This window comes from Rhinopithecus roxellana, chromosome 17 (genome assembly GCF_007565055.1).
Source record: "Rhinopithecus roxellana isolate Shanxi Qingling chromosome 17, ASM756505v1, whole genome shotgun sequence".
Taxonomy (NCBI): Eukaryota; Metazoa; Chordata; class Mammalia; order Primates; family Cercopithecidae; genus Rhinopithecus; species Rhinopithecus roxellana.
Window position 1 is genome coordinate 25795606 of NC_044565.1, and position 25275 is coordinate 25820880.

Sequence of the window (25275 nt, forward strand, 5' to 3'; positions counted from 1 at the left end):
AAGAAAAGGAAGAAAAGGAAATCAAATATGAAAATTTGTAAGTGTGGAATTTTGCAGTATGTTAAATTCTAGATTCTCTTTATTTTCTACCTTATCAACAAAAACAGGATTAGAAGTAAATGGCTTTTGGAACCGAACAAACTTAAGCTTTTATTTAACAATTATATGAGCAGAAGAAGACTCAAAGGTCATTATCATTAAAGAGGCAAAGGATTACTGGCTGGATACTACCAGAAAGAAGAGTTCTGGCTTGGTAATAGTAGCTCTATGGGGAGAAAAGTCCTAAGTAATAACTCAACACACAAAGATATTTCTGAAGAAATATAGAACCTCTAAAGTATTTAAGTGATTAACTAAACGAAAGATCCCAATACCATATTCATAAGAAGCAAATGTTTTTTATTTCAATATACTCTATGTAGCTCAAATAACATAAAAGTTAACCGCATGGAAACAGGAAACATAAATCACTTTCTCGATAGCCAGAAAAATCATCACTAAATCAGTAATTTGTGCTCCATCAGGGAAAAAGAAAAAAAAATTTTGAAACTTGGATCTACCTATGTAATTAATGTAATGAAGAAAAACATGGTTGTGTCCTAAAGGATCTGATGCTTCTGGTCCTTTTTGAGGACACTTGGAACTTCTTTATTTTGTTCCAGAGAAAGTCATAGGAATTGGGCTAAATTACAGGATCATTTTTATCAGTAGATGAGAGAATTTCCACATAAGGTGCCAAAGAAGGGAACTCAAGTTAGGTTAGAAACAAGGAACCCACTTATTGGTATATTTCCCATTACCAGATAGAGTTTCTACTTTATGGGGACGTTACCACAATTTACCCCCCATACCGAGAATTGTGACTAAATTCTGGTCATCATGACTAAAATTTTATAAACTAACAAAAAAGATTCTGAATAAGAATCCCACAGAAAAAAAGGTACTTAAATGATGGTTCTATGAAACATAGCTTAGTGCTTCTCATACATAGTTTACAGGTATTATATAGCCTAGGGGGAAGGAATAAGGGCTTTGGAGGCAGTTTGGACCCCAGATTCACTAATTCTAGATGAGTAGTTTTTGACACAATAGTAAACCTCTCTGTGTTTACTAATGTGGAAGCTATTCTAATTTTTTTTCTTTTTCTATATTATATTTTTATTATACTTTAAGTTCTAGGGTACATGTCATGCACAACGTGCAGGTTCGGTACATAGGTATACATGTGCCATGTTGGTGTGCTGCAGCCATTAACTCGTCATTTACATTCTGGATATTAGCCCTTTGTCAGATGAGTACATTGCTAAAATTTTCTCCCATTCTGTAGGTTGCCTGTTCACTCTGATGGTAGTTTCTTTTGCTGTGCAGAAGCTCTTTAGTTTAATTAGATCCCATTTGTCAATTTTGGCTTAAGTTGTCATTGCTTTTGGTATTTTAGACATGAAGTCCTTGCCCATGCCTATGTCCTGAATGGAATTGCCTAGGTTTTCTTCTAGGGTTTTTATGGTTTTAGGTCTCACATTGAAGTCTCTAATCCATCTTGAATTAATTTTTGTATACGGAGTAAGGAAGGGATCCAGTTTCAGCTTTCTACATATGGCTAGCCAGTTTTCCCAGCACCATTTATTAAATAGGGAATCCTTTCCCCATTTCTTGTTTCTCTCAGGTTTGTCAAAGATCAGATGGTTGTAGATGTGTGGTATTATTTCTGAGGGCTCTGTTCTGTTCCATTGGTCTATATCTCTGTTTTGGTACCAGTACCATGCTGTTTTGGTTACTGTAGCCTTGTAGTACAGTTTGAAGTCACGTAGTGTGATGCCTCCAGCTTTGTTCTTCTGGCTTAGGATTGTCTTGGCAATGTGGGTTCTTTTTTGGTTCCATATAAACTTTAAAGCAGTTTTTTCCAATTGTGTGAAGAAAGTCATTGGTAGCTTAATGGGGATGGCATTCGATCTGTAAATTACCTTGGGCAGTATGGCCACTTTCATGACATTTATTCTTCCTATCCATGAGCATGGGATGTTTTTCCATTTGTTTGTGTTCTCTTTTATTTCGTTGAGCAGTGGTTTGTAGTCCTCCTTAAAGAGGTCCTTCACATCCCTTGTAAGTTGGATTCCTAGGAATTTTATTCTCTTTGAAGCAATCATGAATGGGAGTTCACTCATGATTTGGCTCTCTGTTTGTCTGTTATTGGTGTATAAAAATGTTCGTGATTTTTGCATGCTGATTTTGTATGCTGAGACTTCGCTGAAGTTGCTTATCAGCTTAAGGAGATTTTGGGCTGAGACAATGGAGTTTTCTTTTTTTTTTTTTTTTTTTTTTTTTTGAGACGGAGTCTTGCTCTGTCGCCCAGGTTGGAGTGCAGTGGCCGGATCTCAGCTCACTGCAAGCTCCGCCTCCCGGGTTCACGCCATTCTCCTGCCTCAGCCTCCCAAGTAGCTGGGACTACAGGCGCCGCCACCTCGCCCGGCTAGTTTTTGTATTTTTTAGTAGAGACGGGGTTTCACCGTGTTCACCAGGATGGTCTCGAACTCCTGACCTCGTGATCCGCCCGTCTCGGCCTCCCAAAGTGCTGGGATTACAGGCTTCAGCCACCGCGCCCGGCCGACAATGGAGTTTTCTAAATATACAATCATGTCATCTGCAAACAGGGACAATTTGATTTCCTCTTTTCCTAACTGAATACCCTTTATTTCTTTCTCCTGCCTGATTGCCCTGGCCAGAACTTCCAACACTATGTTGAATAGGAGTGGTGAGAGAGGGCATCCCTGTCTTGTGCCAGTTTTCAAAGGGAATGCTTCCAGTTTTTGCCCATTCAGTATGATATTGGCTGTGGGTCTGCCATAAATAGCTCTTATTGTTTTGAGATACGTCCCATCAGTACCTAATTTATTGAGAGTTTTTAGCATGAAGGGCTGCTGAATTTTGTCGAGGGCCTTTTCTGCATCTATTGAGATAATCATGTGGTTTTTGTCTTTGATTCTGTTTATATGCTGGATTGCGTTTATTGATTTGCATATGTTGAACCAGCCTTGCATCCCAGGGATGAAGCGCACTTGATCATGGTGGATAAGCTTTTTGATGTGCTGCTGGATTCCGTTTGCCAGTATTTTTTTGAGGATTTTTGCATCAATGTTCATCAGGGATATTGGTCTAAAATTCTCTTTTTCTGTTGTGCCTCTGCCAGACTTTGTAATCAGGATGATGCAGGCCTCATAAAATGAGTCAGGGAGGAGTCCCTCTTTTTCTGTTGATTGGAATAGTTTCAGAAGGTATGGTACCAGCTCCTCCTTCTACCTCTGGTAGAATTCGGCTGTGAATCCATCTGGTCCTGGACTTTTTTTGGTTGGTAGGCTATTAATTATTGCCTCAATATCAGAGCCTGTGATTGGTCTATTCAGGGATTCAACTTCTTCCTGGTTTAGTCTGGGGAGGGTGTATGTGTCCAGGAATTTATCAATTTTTCTAGATTTTCTAGTTTATTTGCGTAGAGCTGTTTATAGTATTCTCTGATGGTAGATTGTATTTCTGTAGGATCCATGGTGATATCCCCTTTATCATTTTTTATTGTGTCTATTTGATTCTTCTCTCTTTTCTTCTTTGTCTTGCTAGTGGTCTATCAATTTTGTTGATCTTTTCAAAAAACCAGCTCCTGGATTCATTGATTTTTTGAAGGCTTTTTTGTGTCTCTATCTCCTTCAGTTCTGCTCTGATCTTAGTTATTTCTCGCCTTCTGCTAGCTTTTGAATGTGTTTGCTCTTGCTTTTCTAGTTCTTTTAATTGTGATGTCAGGGTGTCAATTTTAGATCATTCCTGCTTTCTCTTGTGGGCATTTAGTGCTATCAATTTCCCTCTACATGCTGCTTTAAATATGTCCCAGAGATTCTGGTATGATGTGTCTTTGTTCTCATTGGTTTCAAAGAACATCTTTATTTCTGCCTTCATTTCTTTATGTACCTAGTAGTCATTCAGGAGCAGGTTGTTCAGTTTCCACGTAGTTGAGCAGTTTTGAGTGAGTTTCTTCATCCTGAGTTCTAGTTTGATTGCACTGTGGTCTGAGAGACAGTTTGTTGTAATTTCCATTCTTTTGAATTTGCTGAGGAGTGCTTTACTTCCAACTATGTGGTCAATTTTGGAATAAGTGTGATGTGGTGCTGAGAAGAATGTATATTCTGTTGATTTGGGGTGGAGAGTTCTGTAGATGTCTATCAGGTCTGCTTGGTGCCGAGTTGAGTTCAATTCCTGGATATCCTTGTTAATTTTCTGTCTCGTTGATCTGTCTAATGTTGACAGTGAGGTGTTAAAAGTCTCCCATTATTATTGTGTGGGAGTCTAAGTCTCTTTGTAGGTCTCTAAGGACTTGCTTTATGAATCTGGGTGCTCCTGTATTGGGTTCATATATATTTAGGATAGTTAGCTCTTCTTGTTGAATTGATCCCTTTACCATTATATAATGGCCTTCTTTGTCTCTTTTGATCTTTGTTGGTTTAAAGTCTGTTTTATCAGAGACTAAGATTGCAACCCCTGCCTTTTGTTTTTTATTTTTTTATTTTTATTTTTATTTTTTTTGAGACGGAGTCTGGCTCTGTCCCCCAGGCTGGAGTGCAGTGGCACGATCTCGGCTCACTGCAAGCTCCGCCTCCCGGGTTCACGCCATTCTCCTGTCTCAGACTCCTGAGTAGCTGGGACTACAGGCACCCGCCACCGAGCCCGGCTAATTTTTTGTATTTATACGAGACAAGGTTTCACCATGGTCTCGATCTCCTGACCTTGTGATCCGCCCGCCTCAGCCTCCCAAAGTGCTGGGATTACAGGTGTGAGCCACCGCGCCTGGCCAACCCCTGCCTTTTTTGGTTTCCATCTGCTTCGTAGATCTTCCTCCATCCCTTTATGTTGAGCCTATGTGTGTCTCTGCATGTGAGATGGGTCTCCTGAATACAGCACACTGATGGTCTTGACTGTTTATCAAATTTGCCAGCCTGTGTCTTTTAATTGGAGCATCTAGCCCATTTACATTTAAGGTTAATATTGTTATGTGTGAATTTGATCCTGTCATTATGATGCCAGCTGATTATTTTGCCCGTTAGTTGATGCAGTTTCTTCCTAGCATTGATGGTCTTTACAATTTGGCATGTTTTTGCAGTGGCTGGTACCAGTTATTCCTTTCCATGTTTAATGCTTCCTTCAGGAGCTCTTGTAGGGCAGGCCTGGTGGTGACAAAATTTCTCAGCATTGGCTTGTCTGTAAAGGATTTTATTTCTCCTTCACTTATGAAGTTAGATATAAAATTCTGGGTTGAAAATTATTTTCTTTAAGAATGTTGAATATTGGCCCCCACTGTCTTCTGGCTTGTAGAGTTTCTGCCGAGAGATCTGCTGTTGGTCTGATGGGCTTCCCTTTTTGGGTAACCCAACCTTTCTCTCTGATGGCCCTTAACATTTTTTCCTTCATTTCCACTTTGGTGAATCTGACAATTATGTGTCTTGGAGCTGCTCTTCTCGAGGAGTATCTTTGTGGTGTTTTCTGTATTTCCTGCATTTGAATGTTGTCTTGCCTTGCTAGGTTGGGGAAGTTCTCCTGGATAATATCCTGCAGAGTGTTTTCCAACTTGGTTCCATTCTCCCTGTCACTTTCAGGTACACCAATCAGACATAGATTTGGTCTTTTCACATAGTCCCATATTTCTTGGAGGCTTTGTTCGTTTTCTTTTACTCTTTTTTCTCTGAACTTCTTTTCTCGCTTCATTTCATTCATTTGATCTTCAATCACTGATACCCTTTCTTCCAGTTGATCAAATTGGCTACTGAAGCTTCTGCATTTGTCACGTAGTTCTCGTGCCATGGGTTTCATCTCCACCAGGTCATTTAAGGACTTCTCTACACTGGTTAGTCTAGTTAGCCATTTATCTCATCTTTTTTCAAGGTTTTTAGCTTATTTGCAATGGGTTCGAACTTCCTCCTTTAGCTTGGAGAAGTCTGAAGTGTTCTTCTCTAAACTCGTCCAAGTCATTCTCCGTCCAGCTTTGTTCCATTGATGGTAAGGAGCTGCATTCCTTTGGAGGGGTAGTGGTGCTGTGATTTTTAGATTTTTCAACTTTTCTGCTCTGTTTTTTCCCCATCTTTGTGGTTTTATCTACCTTTGGTCTTTGATGATGGTGATGTGCAAATGGGGTTTTGGTGTGGATGTCCTTTCTGTTTGTTAGTTTTCCTTCTAACAGTCAGTACCCTCAGGTGCAGGTCTGTTGGAGTTTGCTGGAGGTCCACTCCAGACCCTGTTTGCCTCCGTATCAGCAGCGGAGGCTGTAGAACAGTGAATATTGCTGAATGGAAAATGTTGCTGCCTGATCATTCCTCTGGAAGCTTCATCTCAGAGGGGTACCCAGCCATGTGAGGTGTCAGTCTGCCCCTACTGGAGGGTGCCTCCCAGTTAGGCTATTCGGGGGTCAGGGACCCACTTGAGTACGCAGTCTGTCTGTTCTCAAGATCTCAAACTCTGTGCTGGGAAAACCACTACTCTCTTCCAAGCTGTCAGACAGGGACATTTAAGTCTGCAGAGGTTTCTGCCGCCTTTTGTTTGGCTATGCCCCGTGCCCAGAGGTGGAGTCTGTAGAGGCAGGCAGTCCTCCTTGAGCTGTGGTGGGCTCCACCCAGTTTGAGCTTGTTTACCTGCTCAAGTCTCAGCAATGGCGGGCGCCACTCCCCCAGCCTCACTACCACCTTGCAGTTCAATCTCAGACTGCTGTGCTAGCAGTGAGGCAGGTTCCATGGGCGTAGGACCTCTCCAAGCCAGGCACGGGAAATAATCTCTTGGTGTGCCATTTGCTAAGACCGTTGGAAAAGCACAGTATTAGGGTGGGAGTGACCCAATTTTCCAGATGCCATCCATCATCACTTCCCTTGGCTAGGAATGGGAATTCCCTGACCCCTTGTACTTCCCATGTCAGGCGATGCCTCGCCCTGCTTCAGCTCATGCTCAGTGGGCTGCACCCACTGTCCTGCCCGCACTGTCCAAGAAACCCCCATGAGATGAACCCGATACCTCAGTTGAAAATGCAGAAATCACCAGTCTTCTGCATCCTTCACACTGGGAGCTGTAGACCGGAGCTGTTCCTATTTGGCCATCTTGGAACTGCCCATCTACAGCCATCTTGGAACCACCCGTCTACCTAATTTTTCTTTTCCAATTTGTAAACTGGAAGAATAACAATGTTTTCACAAATTTGTTGCAAGGAATAAATGAGAATAAATACATATATTAATACATACATACATGTACATTAGAATATATATACCTACATATGTGTGTGTGTGTGTGTGTATATATATATATGGGTGTATATGTATACACACACAGAAAGAGAGAAAGAAAGAGAGACAGAGAGGAAGAGGACACTCTGCACAGTAACTGGTACATGGTATGTACTCAAAAGATAGTTGGTATTGTTAAATGTTAAGAGACAGCTTGATATAGTGAAAAGAGCATGACCCAAGGTAAAATGACGTAGGATCTAGCCCCATAATTGATTAACTTTCTGACCTCTGGGCAAGACTTGTTAGGCCTCAGTTTCCATATCTGTTAAATGGGGAAAATAGTGACTGTCCATATATCATAGAGGTTGTTTTTTTGAAAAAATTAATGGGATAATAACATATACAAGAAATGTTAACATTACTAACACACGAATGCAAGGCATTTTATAATTAAAATTCTGTCACATGAAAATCATGCTCTTTCTTATTTGGAGAAACAAGAGGATATGGAAGGAGAAAGACCAATTTAGAATTTTAACCTATGCAAACTTTTGGTCATTATCTCAAAATAATAGCTTTTGACTTCTCTTTTCTATAATTAAATGGTTACTTTTAATGATATATGACCCAAAAATGATTGTCAATGCCCAGGCAGGAATTCAGTTACTTTATTACTCAAAACAAGTAAACTCCATAAAAACTTATTGTGCACTATTTCGTGCAAGCTGCTGCACTATATACAGAAATACAGACGAAAAGGACAAGGTCTTTATCCACAGGGTTCACCAGTCCATAGTTGGCACTCAATCTAATAGACAGGATATTATAATGGAAAAAATTATAAGTCAAATAAATTTGTTTAAATCCTAACCTTTTCCCCTATTTGCTGTATCCCTTACAAAGTACATATTCTTCTTGAGTTTATGGTCTCATCATAAAATATAATAATAATATTAATACTTATCTGGTTGGGATATTTTGAGTCCTCATCAACTGGGATGACATACAACACAAATAAAGCATTTGGAATACAGCAGATGCTTTAATTACCATTGTCTCCTTTCCTGAATAAAGTACACAAATGAATGACACATCCAGCCCAAGGTAAAATTTAATTAGTGCCATTTTAAAAAGTGCCACAAAGGAAGATGTCACATCTGGTTAGGAGAACTGGTAAGGCCTCATAGAAGGTATGGTAGTTGAAATGAACCTTGAAGTATGTAAGATTTTCAACACGCATAGTTAAAGGGCAGAAGCAGTAAAAGTAGATGAAAGGCATGAAAAAAAAAAAAAGACCCAGGGAGAAAACAGTTGGGTATGGTTAACAAAGAGCATTACTTCATTATGGGAGGAGAATCTCTGGTAAATAGTAAAGAGAGACAGAGACAGAGAAAAAGACAGAAAGGTAGTTTAAGGTCCCATTATGAAGAGTCTTGGTGGACACAGAAAAGATTTTGTACTTAATGGGAGTACTGACAGTTCTTCAGTAGCAGAATCATTTGGTTAGGTCGGAGACGGCAGCAATTCCTGGAAATAAAGTGAGTACTAAAAGAAATATCAGTTTTTAAAGGATTTTAAATGGGAAGAATTTCAGAAACTTATATGTAGAAAATAATTTTCTCTTAAGGATGACCTAAGAGAAAGTAAGGCCAGGGATAGGTATCACTGTATTACTAGACAAAGAAACTAGGAGAATTTCCACACTTAACCCACAAACCAAGGTGGGCCATGAGAGTTCTTGTCCTATGTCATACAAATTAACATTAACAGCAGACAGAGAAAACAAACTCAGAATTCCATCCTCTGGGTCTGTTACTTGAGACAGCATTTCCTCTCGTAAGCATTTCTGAAAGATAATTCTCAGGATAACAAGAATAAATTCTCAAAAATATGCTCTTATGCTGAGCATGCAAAATGGGTAACTGTGCATGCAATTGCAAATTATACAACTGAAGTCTGAAAAAAATGTGTGTGTACTTACCTCATCTGTTAACCCAAGGGAAACAGTAAGATGTAAAAACTCTAAATGTGGAAAATATTACAATCATTTCTGGGTGCCTCATGAATATAGGTAGGCCGCCTAGGTCACGAAAACGTCAAGGGAAAAAACAGCTGCAAAATTAAATAATTTTCCCCTCTGACCACGGACTAACAATGAGAATAATCTGCAAACAAACACACTCGTATTCTCCCTCTGTCTCTCTGTGGCACACACAAACACATTTCTAGACACTGGGCTATTCCATTGGCTATGTTGCTACTGTGATGTAGTAAAACATACCTGAAAATTAAGAGAAACTGGGGATTCCAAAATGTAAGAGAACAAGACAGAATTTGCCTTGTCTTTACAGTCCTCTCTATATACATTTTTTCTATTAATCAATCCCTCTCTGACAGAGAGCCACTTCTGCCAGAGAATTTCAAATATGAAAAGATATTTTTCATGAAAAGAAATATTTATAGTAAGTAAAAGACAAATGATTTGGGTTCTTTTTCAGAAACGAACTCTTTTCTCTCCCATTCTTTCTCTAATAATGCCCAAGGGCAAATGTTAGACACAGCTCTGTTTTGTGACTAATACGGGGTTCCATGAGGAAATTATCTAGCATTCTGGGCAACATAAACACAAATGCTAGGCAATCTATTTTGTGGAAAACCAGGTGGGGTAGTTTAAGAAGTCATCTGATTCTAGAGAATATAACGGTTGGTGAATCCAATTAATTATAAAAGTGTAGCTTCAGAAAAGTGTAGACAAGACAGAAATACAGCACCAATGGAAGCAATATTGAGGACTTAAGCCTGTCAGTTACTTCCTACTTTGATTCTGAATGGTACATGGTAAGTGGTTCTAAAGCCTGAGTGGTAGAATCAACTCAATCCACATTGAGCTGTTTTACAGTATTTAGGTAAAAATGGCAGTTTAGAAAAAACAAAAGAGGGGGAAATAAACCTCAACTAGTTACTTACAGTATAGCCTTACAAGAAAGTTCACAACTCTACAGGTAGAAAAAGCATGCACTTTAATTCAGACAAGCATCAGCTTGATCCACATTAATGCTTCTGAATGACCTAGAGGTTGAAGTAAGGAGTACAAAGTATGGTGCTGAAATATGACAGCATGATGAAATGGGGACAGTTGGGCTGGCAAAAGCAACTTTAAAATATAAATTAGTAATTAAATACAATAATTCTTGAGATGGAAAACATTATTCTAAATATCACTTCCACATACCCCCAGCATTATAAAAGCAGTAGATGTTTCAATTCAGAAAACATTTTCTAAAAACACAAACAAAAAGGAAAACCTAAAAGCTACACAGAAATAAGGATAAACCATGGAGTATACAATTCTAGACTTAGATTGTATATAATATAGATATTTAATTAGTGTATATATGTATTAATTAAAATAAGATCATATCTGTTTTTCCAGTTAAGAAATAGTGAACATATTTTTAATGAATAAATATAAACTTACATTAATTTAATGAATATCACATTATATGAATATACAATAATTTAATTTGTGAACACATTTGTTTATTGGATTTTTAATTTGTACCAACTCCTCTCTATACAAAATACATTGCATTAAATATAGTTATATTTGAATATTATAATACAACCATGATTATTTCATTAAGTTCAAATTATAAAAGGGGAATTACATAGTAAAAAGGTAAGCACATTTTAAGGGGTTTCTGAGGCATATTGAAAAACTGATCTCCAAAAAGACTATAATAACTTAGACCCCTAGCAGCAATGTATGAAACTACCTATTTCCACAAATATTTCTCATAAATAATGAATGTTACCATTTTCTTATTTCTGACTAGTTTATAGTCAAAAATATCACACAAGCTTAATATGTATGTCTTATTAATAGAGTTACAAATTATGTTCATGTTATCTTTTTTTAACCAAATATTGTGCATTTTTGCTTACAAATGAATTTCAGAATTATTTCATTAAGATTCCTGCCTAAACAAATTTACTTGGTACTTATTGCAATTAGACTAAATTTGAAAAAACTTTCTACAAAAAATACATATGGTATTCCTGGAATACCATATGTATTTGTGCATAAGAAAGTCTCTTTTATATTACTCTGTAAGGTTGTCATATTATTTCTAAATTTACTTGCTGAGTAGCTGCATAGAAAAATTATATCTACGTCCCAGTAGTAAATAAGACACTTTTGACAATATATTTTCTATGTGGACATTGCTAATATTAGAAAAGTTTATTTGTTTTCTAAGTGAACCATCTAACCTAAATTCTTATTGGTCTTAATGAATTTTTAGTATGTTCTATCTAGATAATAATCACCTATGAATAATAATATGCATGTGCTATGGTTTGAAATGTTTGAGCCTTGCCAAAATTCATATTGCAATTTAATCCCCAATGCAACTGTTATATATTATTTTAATTTTTACTTTTTGTCAGGAAGGGCTTTTTGGAAGTGATTACATCACTCATTAATTGGATTAGTGCCCATATAGAAGGGACTGTGGGAGTGAGTTTGTCCTTTTTGCCTTCTCTGCCATGTAAGGATACAGAGGTGCCATTTATGAAAAACAGGACTTCGTCAGACACTGAATCTGCTGACATCTTAATATTGGACTTTTCAGCCTCCAGCACGTGAGAAACAAATTTCTGTTGTTTATAAATTTCTCAGTCTAAAGTATCTTGTTATGGGAGCAGGAATGGACTAAGACATGCATGGCTCATTACAATGTAATTTATTCTTTTTTTACATTTATTTGATAGAACTTCTAAAGTGTTGGTGAGAAGCATCTTCACCCAATTCCTGATGTCAATGAAAATAAATGTTTTATTGTTCTACTGTTAAATCTATGGTGGCTACTAAATTTCAAATAGATGTTCTTTTTTATGTTATTGAAATATTATCCTGCTTGGAATTTAGTAAACTTTGTTTTTAAATCAAGAATGTAGCCTGGATGTAATAAAATGTCTTTCTAGAACACATCAAGAAACTTTATCTCCTTCACCTAGTAATGTGATAAATTATATTAACAGATTTTCTAAAATATCAAACCATCCTTGCATTTCTGGAATAAATCCTACACACTAGTACAAAATTACTTTCTTAAAACACTTGGAATTAACTTGCTAAAATTTTATTTATTTTATTTCTATCCATAATTGTGAGATTAACTCATAGTTTTTTTGTGTGTGCTCTTTTTGTCTGGCTTTGGTATCAGGATGAAGCTAGATAAAATGACATATTTTTCTGCAGGTAAATGCTCCCACTAGGAACAACCAGGAGAGGAAGTAAAACATGTAGAAAAAACATATTAAAAGGTATCAGGTGCTGTGAAGCAAGGAAGACTAAAGGGAATAAACCTGCATAGAGGACAGAACCTTTTAAAGGTGAGGTGAAAATCTGCAGCTTTCCTTGTGGGCAGTTGAGGAATGTAGGCAAGGGCAACAGACTGAGAATCTTAAAACCAGACAGAGACTATCTACTAGTGGGTGAAAAAAACATGGAATCTACAATGGACTAGACTGACACAATTAGAGGTTTCAGGACTAGTTTTACCCTCAAGATATTTACTGAATTCTAAAGCTAAACAGCTGAGGAAAATAAGGGTTTAAGCCTTATTTAATATGCTAGTGTATATCATGAATCTTTTATATAGGTATCTCAAACTTATATGATCTGGGCATTCTGCTTTTATTTTAGCATGTCTTAGGATGCAAACAAAAAATTAGAAAAAACCTACACAATGGTTTTGGAAAAGAAAAAATTAAAGAAGACTGTGATATGACTCAGTATTCCCAGATATATTCCTTGCTTTTCAGAAAAGCAAGGAGATTTTTCTCAGTTTCACAGTGTTTCAGAGAAAAAGACTCACTAGTAGAAGGATGCCTAAAAATGATGGGAACTATCTTAGTTCATTCAGAATAATGTAACAAAATTCCATAGACTGTAGCTTATAAACAAAAGAATTCTCAGAGTTCTGGAGGCTTGGAAGTCCAACATCAAGGTACCAGCAGATTCAGTGTCTGTTGAAGGCCTATTTCCTAGTGCAAAATAAAAAAGGAGTCTTCTTTCTGTATCCCCATATCCTCATGAGGCCACAAGGAACAAGGCAACTCTCTGAAGTCTCTTTTATACATATACTAATCCCATGTATGAGGCTCTACCGTCATAATCTATCACTTCCCAAGACCTCACCTCCTAATGTAATCACACTGGTTATTAGATTCAACATATGATTTTGGGGGGTACACAAACATTCAGATCACATAGGAACTGAAACCTCATTAGGGATGGTAAATTAACACTTGCAATCCCCAACACTTTCTTTCCTGTCAGCAATTGCTGGTGCTGGGTACTGCTAAGTCTCCTTCTCAAGACATTTGCCAGATTCTAAAACCAAAGAGTACAGGAGGCTGAATAGACAAGGTTTCTGCGAAGAGCAGGAATTTCTATAGTCCTCTTTGGTGCTAAAAAGACAATGACATATCAGGCATTTTTTAAAAGCTCTGCAGAGCCATATCCTACCAACAAGGGCAAACAAAGTACACTACAATTGCAACCCAATATTAACCCAAATCAGTCCATGATGGTTCTAAGGTGGTCAGCTTCAAACCACAACCCACCTGCCCATTCTATTTACTTACCAAAGGAAAACATGACCACCTGGAATCTCTACATATTTTACACAATGTCCAACATCAACCAAAAAATATTAGAAAGAGACAGGACCATATCACTGAAAACCAAGAGAAAAAAAATCCACCAATATGTATGTATAATATATATAAGAAGTAGTAAAGAATGATTTTGAATGTCTATAATTAATATGCTTAAGAAAACAGAGAAAAGATAGACAAATTAGATAAAAAAGATGGAGCATTTCATCACAGAATTTCCATTTATATAAAAAAATTAAAGAATATTCTAAGACTAAAATATACATACCTGAAATTCTAACTAAGTTTCTTTTTTTAATTCTACCAAGGCTTTTATATTGTCTTTGTACTAATAATCTTAAACATCATAGGAAGATAAGCAGACATAATACCAGGAACCATTTTTAGAATGAAAAAAATGCAAAGGTCAATGAAAAAATGATAGAAGTAGCCTCTAAATATCATTAAAGGTTAATAAATATAGCATGATCTTTTATATACTGCAGACCTTCCTGGGTAGTTACAGCAGAAACTAACATCTTTCACCAAACTAAATTATAAGGAAACCTTCTTATATGTAAAGGACAAAGAAAGAGCAACTGTCACTTACAGGAAGGTGTGTGAATACAGCAAAGGTGCTACGAAGAAAGGCAATGAGGTCTACCAGGTAATCACTAGCTTTGTTGCCCAAATCTCCAGTCATCCAGTCATAGTCTGCCAGCTGTAGAAACTGGTCAATCTTCTGGTTTAAGTTGGTATAAATCTCTTCTTCAGCTGCATGTCTAGCATCCTGTGAAAAAATATAACGCTTGAAAAATCACTCAGATTTCAATATGGGCAGAAATTTCTATGAGCTTAGAGCCATCTAACATATCCATTAAGAAACTGGGAATATAACTGGAAATACTGAGTCATATCACAGTCTTCTTTAATTTTTTCCTTTTCAAAACCATTGTGTAGGTTTTTTCTAATTTTTTGTTTGCATCCTAAGGCATGCTAAAATAAAAGCAGAATGCCCAGATCATATAAGTTTGAGATACCTATATAAAAGATTCATGATATACACTAGCATATTAAAGGCCCTAAGAAGTATGGTGAGATTAATATTCTTACAAAATTACAAAAATATTTTCAGGACAAATGATCATACATTACTCTATGACAATGCTAAAATTCCATCAACATAGACTTGTGCAGAGTAACTTACGAAGTACCTGCCACCACCTTCAATATTCACTTTCAGTCTGATCATCCTTAACTTCTGTTAAATACTCTCTTTTTAAAACTCTGTCTTCCCGTAAAATTAATGAGATGGTTTCCTCCTGGCTTTCCTTTTACATCTCTGGACACAAATCTTCTCACTTTCTTTGGGTGATTTAATTAAATCCAATAGCTTCCAGTATCTCTATCTTTAGTACAGATCTACTCCAAAATCATTCTAATTCAAGAATCATATATGCGAGTGTTTCATGGACATCTATGACCCAGACAAACTTTGAAATAAGTGGCCAGGAGCAGTGGCTCATGCATGTAATCCCAGAACTTTGGGAGGCTGAAGTGGGTGGATCACCTGAGGTCAGGAGTTCAAGACCAGCCTGGCCAACATGGTGAAACACCATCTCTACTAAAAATATAAAAATTAGCTGGGTGTGGGTGGTGGGAGTCTGTAATCCCAGCTACTCAGGAGGCTGAGGCAGGAGAGTTGCTTGAACCCAGGAGGCGGAGGTTTCAGTGAGGCGAGATTATGCCACTGCACTCCAGCCTGGGTGACAGAGCAAGACTCCATCTCAAAAAAAAAAAAAAAAAGAAAGAAGTAGGTCCAGGTTGAGACTCAGCATATTTACCCCTCTTTACCTGTTCATCTCAGACCAAGGCAGAGATCTAAGCAACATCTTAAATTCCATTCTTTCCTCCACAGTCAGAAAATGAGTTCTGTAAATTATATCTCCCGAATTTCTCTGTAATTTGTACTGCCCTCTACATTTTCACATTTTTTAAGTCAGAATAATTTTGCAATATATTTACATACTATAACATAGTCAGTGACTATGTTTACTTATGTGAACAAAGATTTATAAAATTTGATTGATAGATAAAAATTATACAAAAATTATATATTTGTCATGTACATCTTGATGTTTTGAAATATGTATACACTGAAATGGCTAAATTGAGCTAAGTTTGGTGCAAAAGAAACTGCTTTTAATGGCAAAAATCACAATTACTTTGGCACCAACCTAATAATCAACATATGCATTACCTCACATACTTATTTTATGATTTAGGAGTACTTATAAGTACTCTGCTAGCATTTTTCAAGAACATAACACATGGTTATTAACCATAATCATCATGTTATAGAATAGATCTCATAAACTAATTCCTTCTATCTAACTTAAAATTTCTATCCTTTGACCAAAAACTCCCCAACCATATTCCCCAGCTCTGGTAACTATCATTCTATTCTCTGTTTCTATGAATTCAACATTTTTAGTTCTACATATGAGATCATGCATGTTTTTCTTTCTGTGCCTTCCTTATTTCACTTAACAAAATGTTCCCACGAGGTTTCCATATTGTTGCAAATGGCAGGATTTCTTTCTTTTGTAAGGTTGTATAGTATCTCATTCTGTATACATACTACATTGTCTTTATGCATACACCAGTTGACAGACACTTAGGTCAAATCAACATCTTGGCTATTGTGGGAAATGTTGCAATGAACATGTGAGCGCAGATATCTTGATGATATACTGATTTCATTTCCTCTGGAAACATACCGAGTAGTGGGATTGCTGAAACATATGATAGTTCTATTTTCAATTTTTGGGGGAATCTCCATACTGTTTTCTACAATGGCTATACTAATTTACATTCGAACACCATATAAGAGTTCCCTTTTCTCCACATCCTCTCCAATACTTACCATTTGTCTTTTTGATATAGTCAACCTAACAGGTGGAAAGTCATACATCATTGTGGTTGTAGTTTTTGTTTTCTGATGACTAACGATGTTGAATATTTTTTCATACACCTCTTGGTCACTTGTATGTCTTCTCTTGAGAAATGTCTATTCAAAACCTTTGCCCATTTTCTCATCGGGTTGTTTTCTTGCTATTGAATTGTTTTAGTTCTTTTCTTTTTTTTTTTTTTTCATTATTATTATACTTTAAGTTTTAGGGTACATGTGCATAACGTGCAGGTTTGTTACATATGTATACCTGTGCCATGTTGGTGTGCTGCACCCATCAACTTGTCAGCACCCATCAATTCGTCATTTATATCAGGTTTAACTCCCAATGCAATCCCTCCCCCCACCCCCCTCCCCATGATAGGCCCCGGTGTGTGATGTTCCCCTTCCCGATGCCAAGTGATCGCATTGTTCAGTTCCCACCTATGAGTGAGAACATGCGGTGTTTGGTTTTCTGTTCTTGTGATAGTTTGCTAAGAATGATGGTTTCCAGCTGCATCCATGTCCCTACAAAGGACGCAAACTCATCCTTTTTTATGGCTGCATAGTATTCCATGGTGTATATGTGCCACATTTTCTGAATCCAGTCTGTCACAGATGGACATTTGGGTTGATTCCAAGTCTTTGCTATTGTGAATAGTGCCGCAATAAACATACATGTGCATGTGTCTTTATAGCAGCATGATTTATAATCCTTTGGGTATATACCCAGTAGTGGGATGGCTGGGTCATATGATACATCTAGTTCTAGATCCTTGAGGAATTGCCATACTCTTTTCCATAATGGTTGAACTAGTTTACAATCCCACCAACAGTGTAAAAGTGTTCCTATTTCTCCACATCCTCTCCAGCACCTGTTGTTTCCAGACTTTTTAATGGTTGCCATTCTAACTGGTGTGAGATGGTATCTCATTGTGGTTTTGATTTGCATTTCTCTGATGACGAGTGATGATGAGCATTTTTTCATGTGTCTGTTGGCTGTATGATTATCTTCTTTTGAGAAATGTCTGTTCATAATCTTTGCCCACTTTTTGATGGGGTTGTTTTTTTTTTTTCTTGTAAATTTGTTTGAGTTCTTTGTAGATTCTGGATATTAGCCCTTTGTCAGATGAGTAGATTGCAAAAATATTCTCCCATTCTGTAGGTTGCCTGTTCACTCTGATGGTAGTTACTTTGCTGTGCAGAAGCTCTTTAGTTTAATCATATCCCATTTGTCAATTTTGGCTTTTGCTGCCGTTGCTTTTGGTGTTTTAGACATGAAGTCCTTGCCCATACCTATGTCCTGAATGGTGCTACCTAGGTTTTCTTCTAGGATTTTTATGGTATTAGGTCTAACATTTAAGTCTCTAATCCATCTTGAATTAATTTTCGTATCAGGAGTAAGGAAAGGATCCAGTTTCAGCTGTCTACTTATGGCTAGCCAATTTTCCCAGCACCATTTATTAAATAGGGAATCCTTTCCCCATTTCTTGTTTCTCTCAGGTTTGTCCAAGATCAGATGGCTGTAGATGTGTGGTATTATTTCTGAGGACTCTGTTCTGTTCCATTGGTCTATAGCTCTGTTTTGGTACCAGTACCATGCTGTTTTGGTTACTGTAGCCTTGTAGTACAGTTTGAAGTCAGGTAGCGTGATGCCTCCAGCTTTGTTCTTTTGACTTAGGATTGTCTTGGCAATGTGGGCTCTTTTTTGGTTCCATATGAACTTTAAAGCAGTTTTTTCCAATTCTGTGAAGAAACTCATTGGTAGCTTGATGGGGATGGCATTGAATCTATAAATTACCTTGGGCAGTATGGCCATTTTCACGATATTGATTCTTCCTATCCATGAGCATGGTATGTTCTTTCATTTGTTTGTGTCCTCTTTGATTTCACTGAGCAGTGGTTTGTAGTTCTCCTTGAAGAGGTCCTTTACATCCCTTGTAAGTTGGATTCCTAGGTATTTTATTCTCTTTGAAGCAATTGTGAATGGTAGTTCAGTCATGATTTGGCTCTCTGTTTGTCTGTTACTGGTGTATAAGAATGCTTGTGATTTTTGCACATTAATTTTGTATCCTGAGACTTTGCTGAAGTTGCTTATCAGCTTAAGGAGATTTTGGGCTGAGACAATGGGGTTTTCTAAATATACAATAATGTCATCTGCAAACAGGGACAATTTGACTTCTTCTTTTCCTAACTGAATACCCTTTATGTCTTTCTCTTGCCTGATTGCCCTAGCCAGAACTTCCAACACTATGTTGAATAGGAGTGGTGAGAGAGGGCATCCCTGTCTTGTGCCAGTTTTCAAAGGGAATTTTTCCAGTTTTTGCCCATTCAGTATGACATTGGCTGTGGGTTTGTCATAAATAGCTCTTATTATTTTGAGGTACGTTCCATCAATACCGAATTTATTGAGCGTTTTTAGCATGAAGGGCTGTTGAATTTTGTCAAAAGCCTTTTCTGCATCTATTGAGATAAGCATGTGGTTCTTGTCTTTGCTTCTATTTATATGCTGGATTACGTTTATTGATTTGCGAATGTTGAACCAGCCTTGCATCCCAGGGATGAAGCCCACTTGATCATGGTGGATAAGCTTTTGGATGTGCTGCTGGATCCGGTTTGCCAGTATTTTATTGAGGATTTTTGCATCAGTGTTCATCAGGGATATTGGTCTAAAATTTTCTTTTTTTGTTGTGTCTCTGCCAGGCTTTGGTATCAGGATGATGTTGGCCTCATAAAATGAGTTAGGGAGGATTCCCTCTTTTTCAATTGATTGGAATCGTTTCAGAAGGAATGGTACCAGCTCCTCCTTGTACCTCTGGTAGAATTCAGCTGTGAATCCATCTGGTCCTGGACTTTTTTTGGTTGGCAGGCTATTAATTATTGCCTCAATTTCAGAGCCTGCTATTGGTCTATTCAGGGATTCAACTTCTTCCTGGTTTAGTCTTGGAAGAGTGTAAGTGTCCAGGAAATTATCCATTTCTTCTAGATTTTCTAGTTGATCTGCGTAGAGGTGATTTTAGTATTCTCTGATGGTAGATTGTATTTCTGTGGGGTCAGTGGTGATATCCCCTTTATCATTTTTTATTGCGTCTATTTGATTCTTCTCTCTTTTCTTCTTTATTAGTCTTGCTAGCGGTCTGTCAATTTTGTTGATCTTTTCAAAAACCCAACTCCTGGATTCATTGATTTTTTGGAGGGTTTTTTGTGTCTCTATCTCCTTCAGTTCTGCTCTGATCTTAGTTATTTCTTGCCTTCTGCTAGCTTTTGAATGTGTTTGCTCTTGCCTCTCTAGTTCTTTTAATTGTGATTTTAGAGTGTCAATTTCAGATCTTTCCAGCTTTTTCTTGTGGGCATGTAGTGCTATCAATTTCTCTCTACACACTGCTTTAAATGTGTCCCAGAGATTCTGGTATGTTGTATCTTTGTTCTCATTGGTTTCAAAGAACATCTTTATCTCTGCCTTCATTTCGTTATGTACCCAGTAGTCATTCAGGAGCAGGTTGTTCAGTTTCCATGTAGTTGAGCAGTTTTGATTGAGTTTCTTAGTCCTGAGTTCTGGTTTGATTGCACTGTGGTCTGAGAGACAGTTTGTTATAATTTCTATTCTTTTACACTTGCTGAGGAGTGCTTTACTTCCAATTATGTGGTCAATTTTGGAATAAGTGCGATGTGGTGCTAAGAATAATGTATATTCTGTTGATTTGGGGTGGAGAGTTCTATACATGTCTATTAGGTCTGCTTGGTGCAGAGATGAGTTCAATTCCTGGATATCCTTGTTAACTTTCTGTCTCGTTGATCTGTCTAATGTTGACAGTGGAGTGTTGAAGTCTCCCATTATTATTGTATGGGAGTCTAAGTCTCTTTGTAAGTCTCTAAGGACTTGCTTTATGAATCTGGGTGCTCCTGTATTGGGTGCATATATATTTAGGATAGTTAGCTCTTCCTGTTCAATTGATCCCTTTACCATTATGTAATGGCCTTCTTTGTCTCTTTTGATCTTTGATGGTTTAAAGTCTGTTTTATCAGAGACTAGGATTGCAACCCCTGCTTTTTTTTGTTCTCCATTTGCTTGGTAGATCTTCCTCCATCCCTTTATTTTGAGCCTATATGTATGTCTCTGCATGTGAGATGGGTCTCCTGAATACAGCAGACTGATGGGTCTTGACTCTTTATCCAGTTTGCCAGTCTGTGTCTTTTAATTGGACCATTTAGTCCATTTACATTTAAGGTTAATATTGTTATGTGTGAACTTGATCCTGCCATTATGATATTAACTGGTTATTTTGCTCGTTAGTTGATGCAGTTTCTTCCTAGCCTCGATGGTCTTTACATTTTGGCATGTTTTTGCAATGGCTGGTACCGGTTGTTCCTTTCCATGTTTAGGGCTTCCTTCAGGGTCTCCTGTAAGGCAGGCCTGGTGGTGACAAAATCTCTAAGCATTTGCTTATCTGTAAAGGATTTTATTTCTCCTTCACTTATGAAACTTAGTTTGGCTGGATATGAAATTCTGGGTTGAAAATTCTTTTCTTTCTTTTATTTAAGATGTTGAATATTGGCCCCCACTCTCTTCTGGCTTGTAGAGTTTCTGCCGAGAGATCTGCTGTTAGTCTGATGGGCTTCCCTTTGTGGGTAACCTGACCTTTCTCTCTGGCTGCCCTTAAGATTTTTTCCTTCATTTCAACTTTGGTGAATCTGGCAATTATGTGTCTTGGAGTTGCTCTTCTCGAGGAGTATCTTTGTGGCGTTCTCTGTATTTCCTGAATTTGTATGTTGGCCTGCCCTACTAGGTTGGGGAAGTTCTCCTGGATGATATCCTGAAGAGTGTTTTCCAACTTGGTTTCATTTTCCCCCTCACTTTCAGGCACCCCAATCAGATGTAGATTTGGTCTTTTTACATAATCCCATACTTCTTGCAGGCTTTCTTCATTTCTTTTTCTTCTTTTTTCTTTTGGTTTCTCTTCTCGCTTCATTTCATTCATTTGATCCTCAATCGCCGATACTCTTTCTTCCAGTTGATCGAGTCGGTTACTGAAGCTTGTGGATTTGTCACGTATTTCTCGTGTCATGGTTTTCATCTCTGTCAGTTCGTTTATGACCTTCTCTGCATTAATTATTCTAGCTATCAATTCTTCCACTCTTTTTTCAAGATTTTTAGTTTCTTTGCACTGGGTACGTAATTCCTCCTTTAGCTCTGAGAAGTTTGATGGACTGAAGCCTTCTTCTCTCATCTCGTCAAAGTCATTCTCTGACCAGCTTTGATCCGTTGCTGGCGATGGGCTGCGCTCCTTTGCAGGGGGAGATGCGCTCTTATTTTTTGAATTTCCAGCTTTTCTGCCCTGCTTTTTCCCCATCTTTGTGGTTTTATCTGCCTCTGGTCTTCGATGATGGTGACGTACTGATGGAGTATTGGTATAGGTGTCCCACCTGTTTGATAGTTTTCCTTCTAATAGTCAGGACCCTCAGCTGTAGGTCTGTTGGAGATTGCTTGAGGTCCACTCCAGACCCTGTTTGCCTGGGTATCAGCAGCAGAGGTTGCAGAAGATAGAATATTGCTCAACAGCAAGTGTACCTGTCTGATTCTTACTTTGGAAGCTTCCTCTCAGGGGTGTACTCCACCCTGTGAGGTGTGGGGTGTCAGACTGCCCCTAATGGGGGATGTCTCCCAGTTAGGCTACTCAGGGGTCAGGAACCCACTTGAGCAGGCAGTCTGTCCCTTCTCAGATCTCAACCTCCGTGTTGGGAGATCCACTGCTCTCTTCAGAGCTGTTAGACAGATTCGTTTGTGTCTGCAGAGGTTTCTGCGGCTTTTGTTGTTGTTGTTGTTTAGCTGTGCCCTGTCCCCAGAGGTGGAGTCTACAGAGACAGGCAGGTTTCCTTGAGCTGCTGTTTTGTTCTTTATATATTCCAGAAATGCATGCCTTGTCAGCTGTATTGTTTGCAAATATATTCTCCCATTCTTTTTTTTTTTTTTTTTTTTTTGAGATGGAGTCTCACTCTGTCATCTAGGCTGGAGTGAAGTGGCACAATCTTGGCTCACTGCAACCTCCATCTCCCAAGTTCAAGCATTCTGCTGCCTCAGCCTCCCGAGTAGTAGGAATACAGGCATGTGCCACTATGCCTAATTTTTGTATTTTTAGTAGAGATTGGGTTTCACCATGTTGTCAGGCTGGTCTCAAACTCTTGATCTCAAGTGATTCACCCGCCTTAGCCTCCCAAAGTGCTTGGATTACAGACATGAGCCACCATGCCCTGCCTGTTCTGCCATTGTGTAGGTTATCCTTCAGCTGTTGTTTTTTTTTTCCTGTGCAAAAGCTTTGCTGTTTGATAAAATCAATCTCATTTGTCTTTTTTTACATTTGTTGCCTGTGCTTTTGAGGTCATAGCTTAAAAAAAAATTATTGTCCTGATCAATGTTATGGAGTTTTCCTATATTATTTTGTAGTAATTTTAGTTTCAGGTCTTATGTTTAAGTCTTTAATCTATTTTATGTGGATTTTTATATATGGTGTGAGATGAGGAACGAATTTCATTCTTGTAAATGTGGATATCCAGTTTTCTCAACACCACTTATTTTTTCGGAGACTATCCTTTCCCCTTTTGTGTGTTCTTGGCATCTTTGTCAAAAATTAACTGACTGTACATTAGTAGGATTATATCAGGGTTATTTTGTTCCACTGGTCTGTGTGTATGTTTTTATGCCAGAATCATGCTATTTTGATTATTACAGCGTGTAGTAGATTTTGAAGTCAGATAGACTGATGCCTCCAGCTTTGTTCTTTCTGCTCAAGATTGCTTTTGCTACTTGGAGTGTTTAGTGGTCCCATATGAATCTTACTATTGTTTACTTTATTCCTATGAAAAATACATTCGAATTTGGGTAGCGATTGCATTGAATATGTAGATCACTTTGGGTAATATGGAAATTCTAACAATGTTAATTCTTCAATCCACAAACTAGGATATCTTCTTGTTTATTTCTTCAATTTTTTCTTCGATGTTTTATAGTTTTTCAACAGGTCTTCTAAATATTTCAATGAGGGCTTCTATATTTTCATCTTTACATTACTCGTAAAATAATCTTAAGGTGTCCTTGAATTTCTGTTTTGCTAAAAGTCTTTTTCATTAAAAGTCTTTATTTTTTAGTGTTTTAGGTTTAAAGAAAATTTAAGCAGGAAGTACACTGCTTCTGTATATACCACCACCCTCCATGCTACTACCCCTATTTAAAATTGGTGTGGTACAATTTTTACAATTAATGAAATGATATTGGTATTTTATTATCAACTAAAGTCCCTAGTTTACATTAGGGTGTAATCATTGTGATACCAAGTTCTGTGGGTACTTAAAAATGCATAATGTCACTAATTCACCATTACAGTATCATTTAGATAGTTTCACTGCCCTAAAAATCTACTGAATTCCACCTACTCATCCATCCAGGATTTTCTCTACTGATTTTCCCTACTGGTTTTCATTTTCATTTATTTCTGTTCTAATTTTCATTATTGTTGTTATTATTATTATTGCTCACTTTGGATTTAAATTGTTCTTTGCCTAGTATCCTATGGTGTAAGTACAGATTATTAAATTTAGATATTTCTTCTAATATATGCTATTAATGGTACAAATTTCCCTCTGAGTAATGCTTTCACTACATCTCAGAAATTATAATAAGTTGTATTTTAATTCTCATTTATTTTGAAATATTTCTCTTGAGACTTTTTCTTTCACCATTTTTATTTTGAAAGACGTTGTTTAATCTCCAAATAATTTGACATTTTCTATCTTTCTGTTACTCATTTCTAGTTTAATTTCATATGGTCTAAGAGGAATGTTAGTATAATTTCTATTTAAGGATGTTCTACTGCCTAGAATATGGTGTGTTTTGGTGAATATTTTGTATAAGTTGTTGTTGGATAAAACATTCTATAAATGTCCATTAGATTCACTTGATTGATGATGTCAGTCATTTCAACTATATACATACTGATGTTTCTGCCTCCTGGATTTGTCAGTTTCAGTAGAAGTGTTCCAGAAATTTTAATGAGAATAGATGTTAACATATAAAATAAGATTTTAGTATCTTTCAAAATACTCGTATTTTTCCTTCTTTGATCTTCTAAAGTAGTAACTTTGAAAAATTTTCTAATACTAATCATTCATGCATTCCTAACCTTACTTCAATCCTTCATTTATTTGTTTGTACTTTTAGATTTTGCTCAGAATTGTTTTGGCTATTCACATTCTTTTTTTAGTTCCCTATGAATTTTATGATTGTTTTTTCTATTTCTGTAAAAGATGACACTGATACTTTGTTAGGGACTGCACTGAATCTATAGACTGCTTGGGGAAGTATGGTCATTTTAATGATATTAATTCTTCTGATCTATGAGTATGGTATTTCTTTCC

The 25275-nt window shown here is 37.3% G+C and overlaps 1 protein-coding gene across 1 annotated transcript in view; it reads right to left on the bottom strand.

Moving 5' to 3' along the window:
- The window catches only part of EXOC6B (exocyst complex component 6B), a 694448-nt gene that overhangs the window by 303980 nt on the left and 365193 nt on the right, over positions 1-25275 (bottom strand). Inside the window, exon 20 of the mRNA XM_030920515.1 lies at positions 14527-14706. Coding sequence (XP_030776375.1) covers positions 14527-14706 — 180 coding nt within the window. The remainder of the gene's footprint in view (positions 1-14526; positions 14707-25275) is intronic.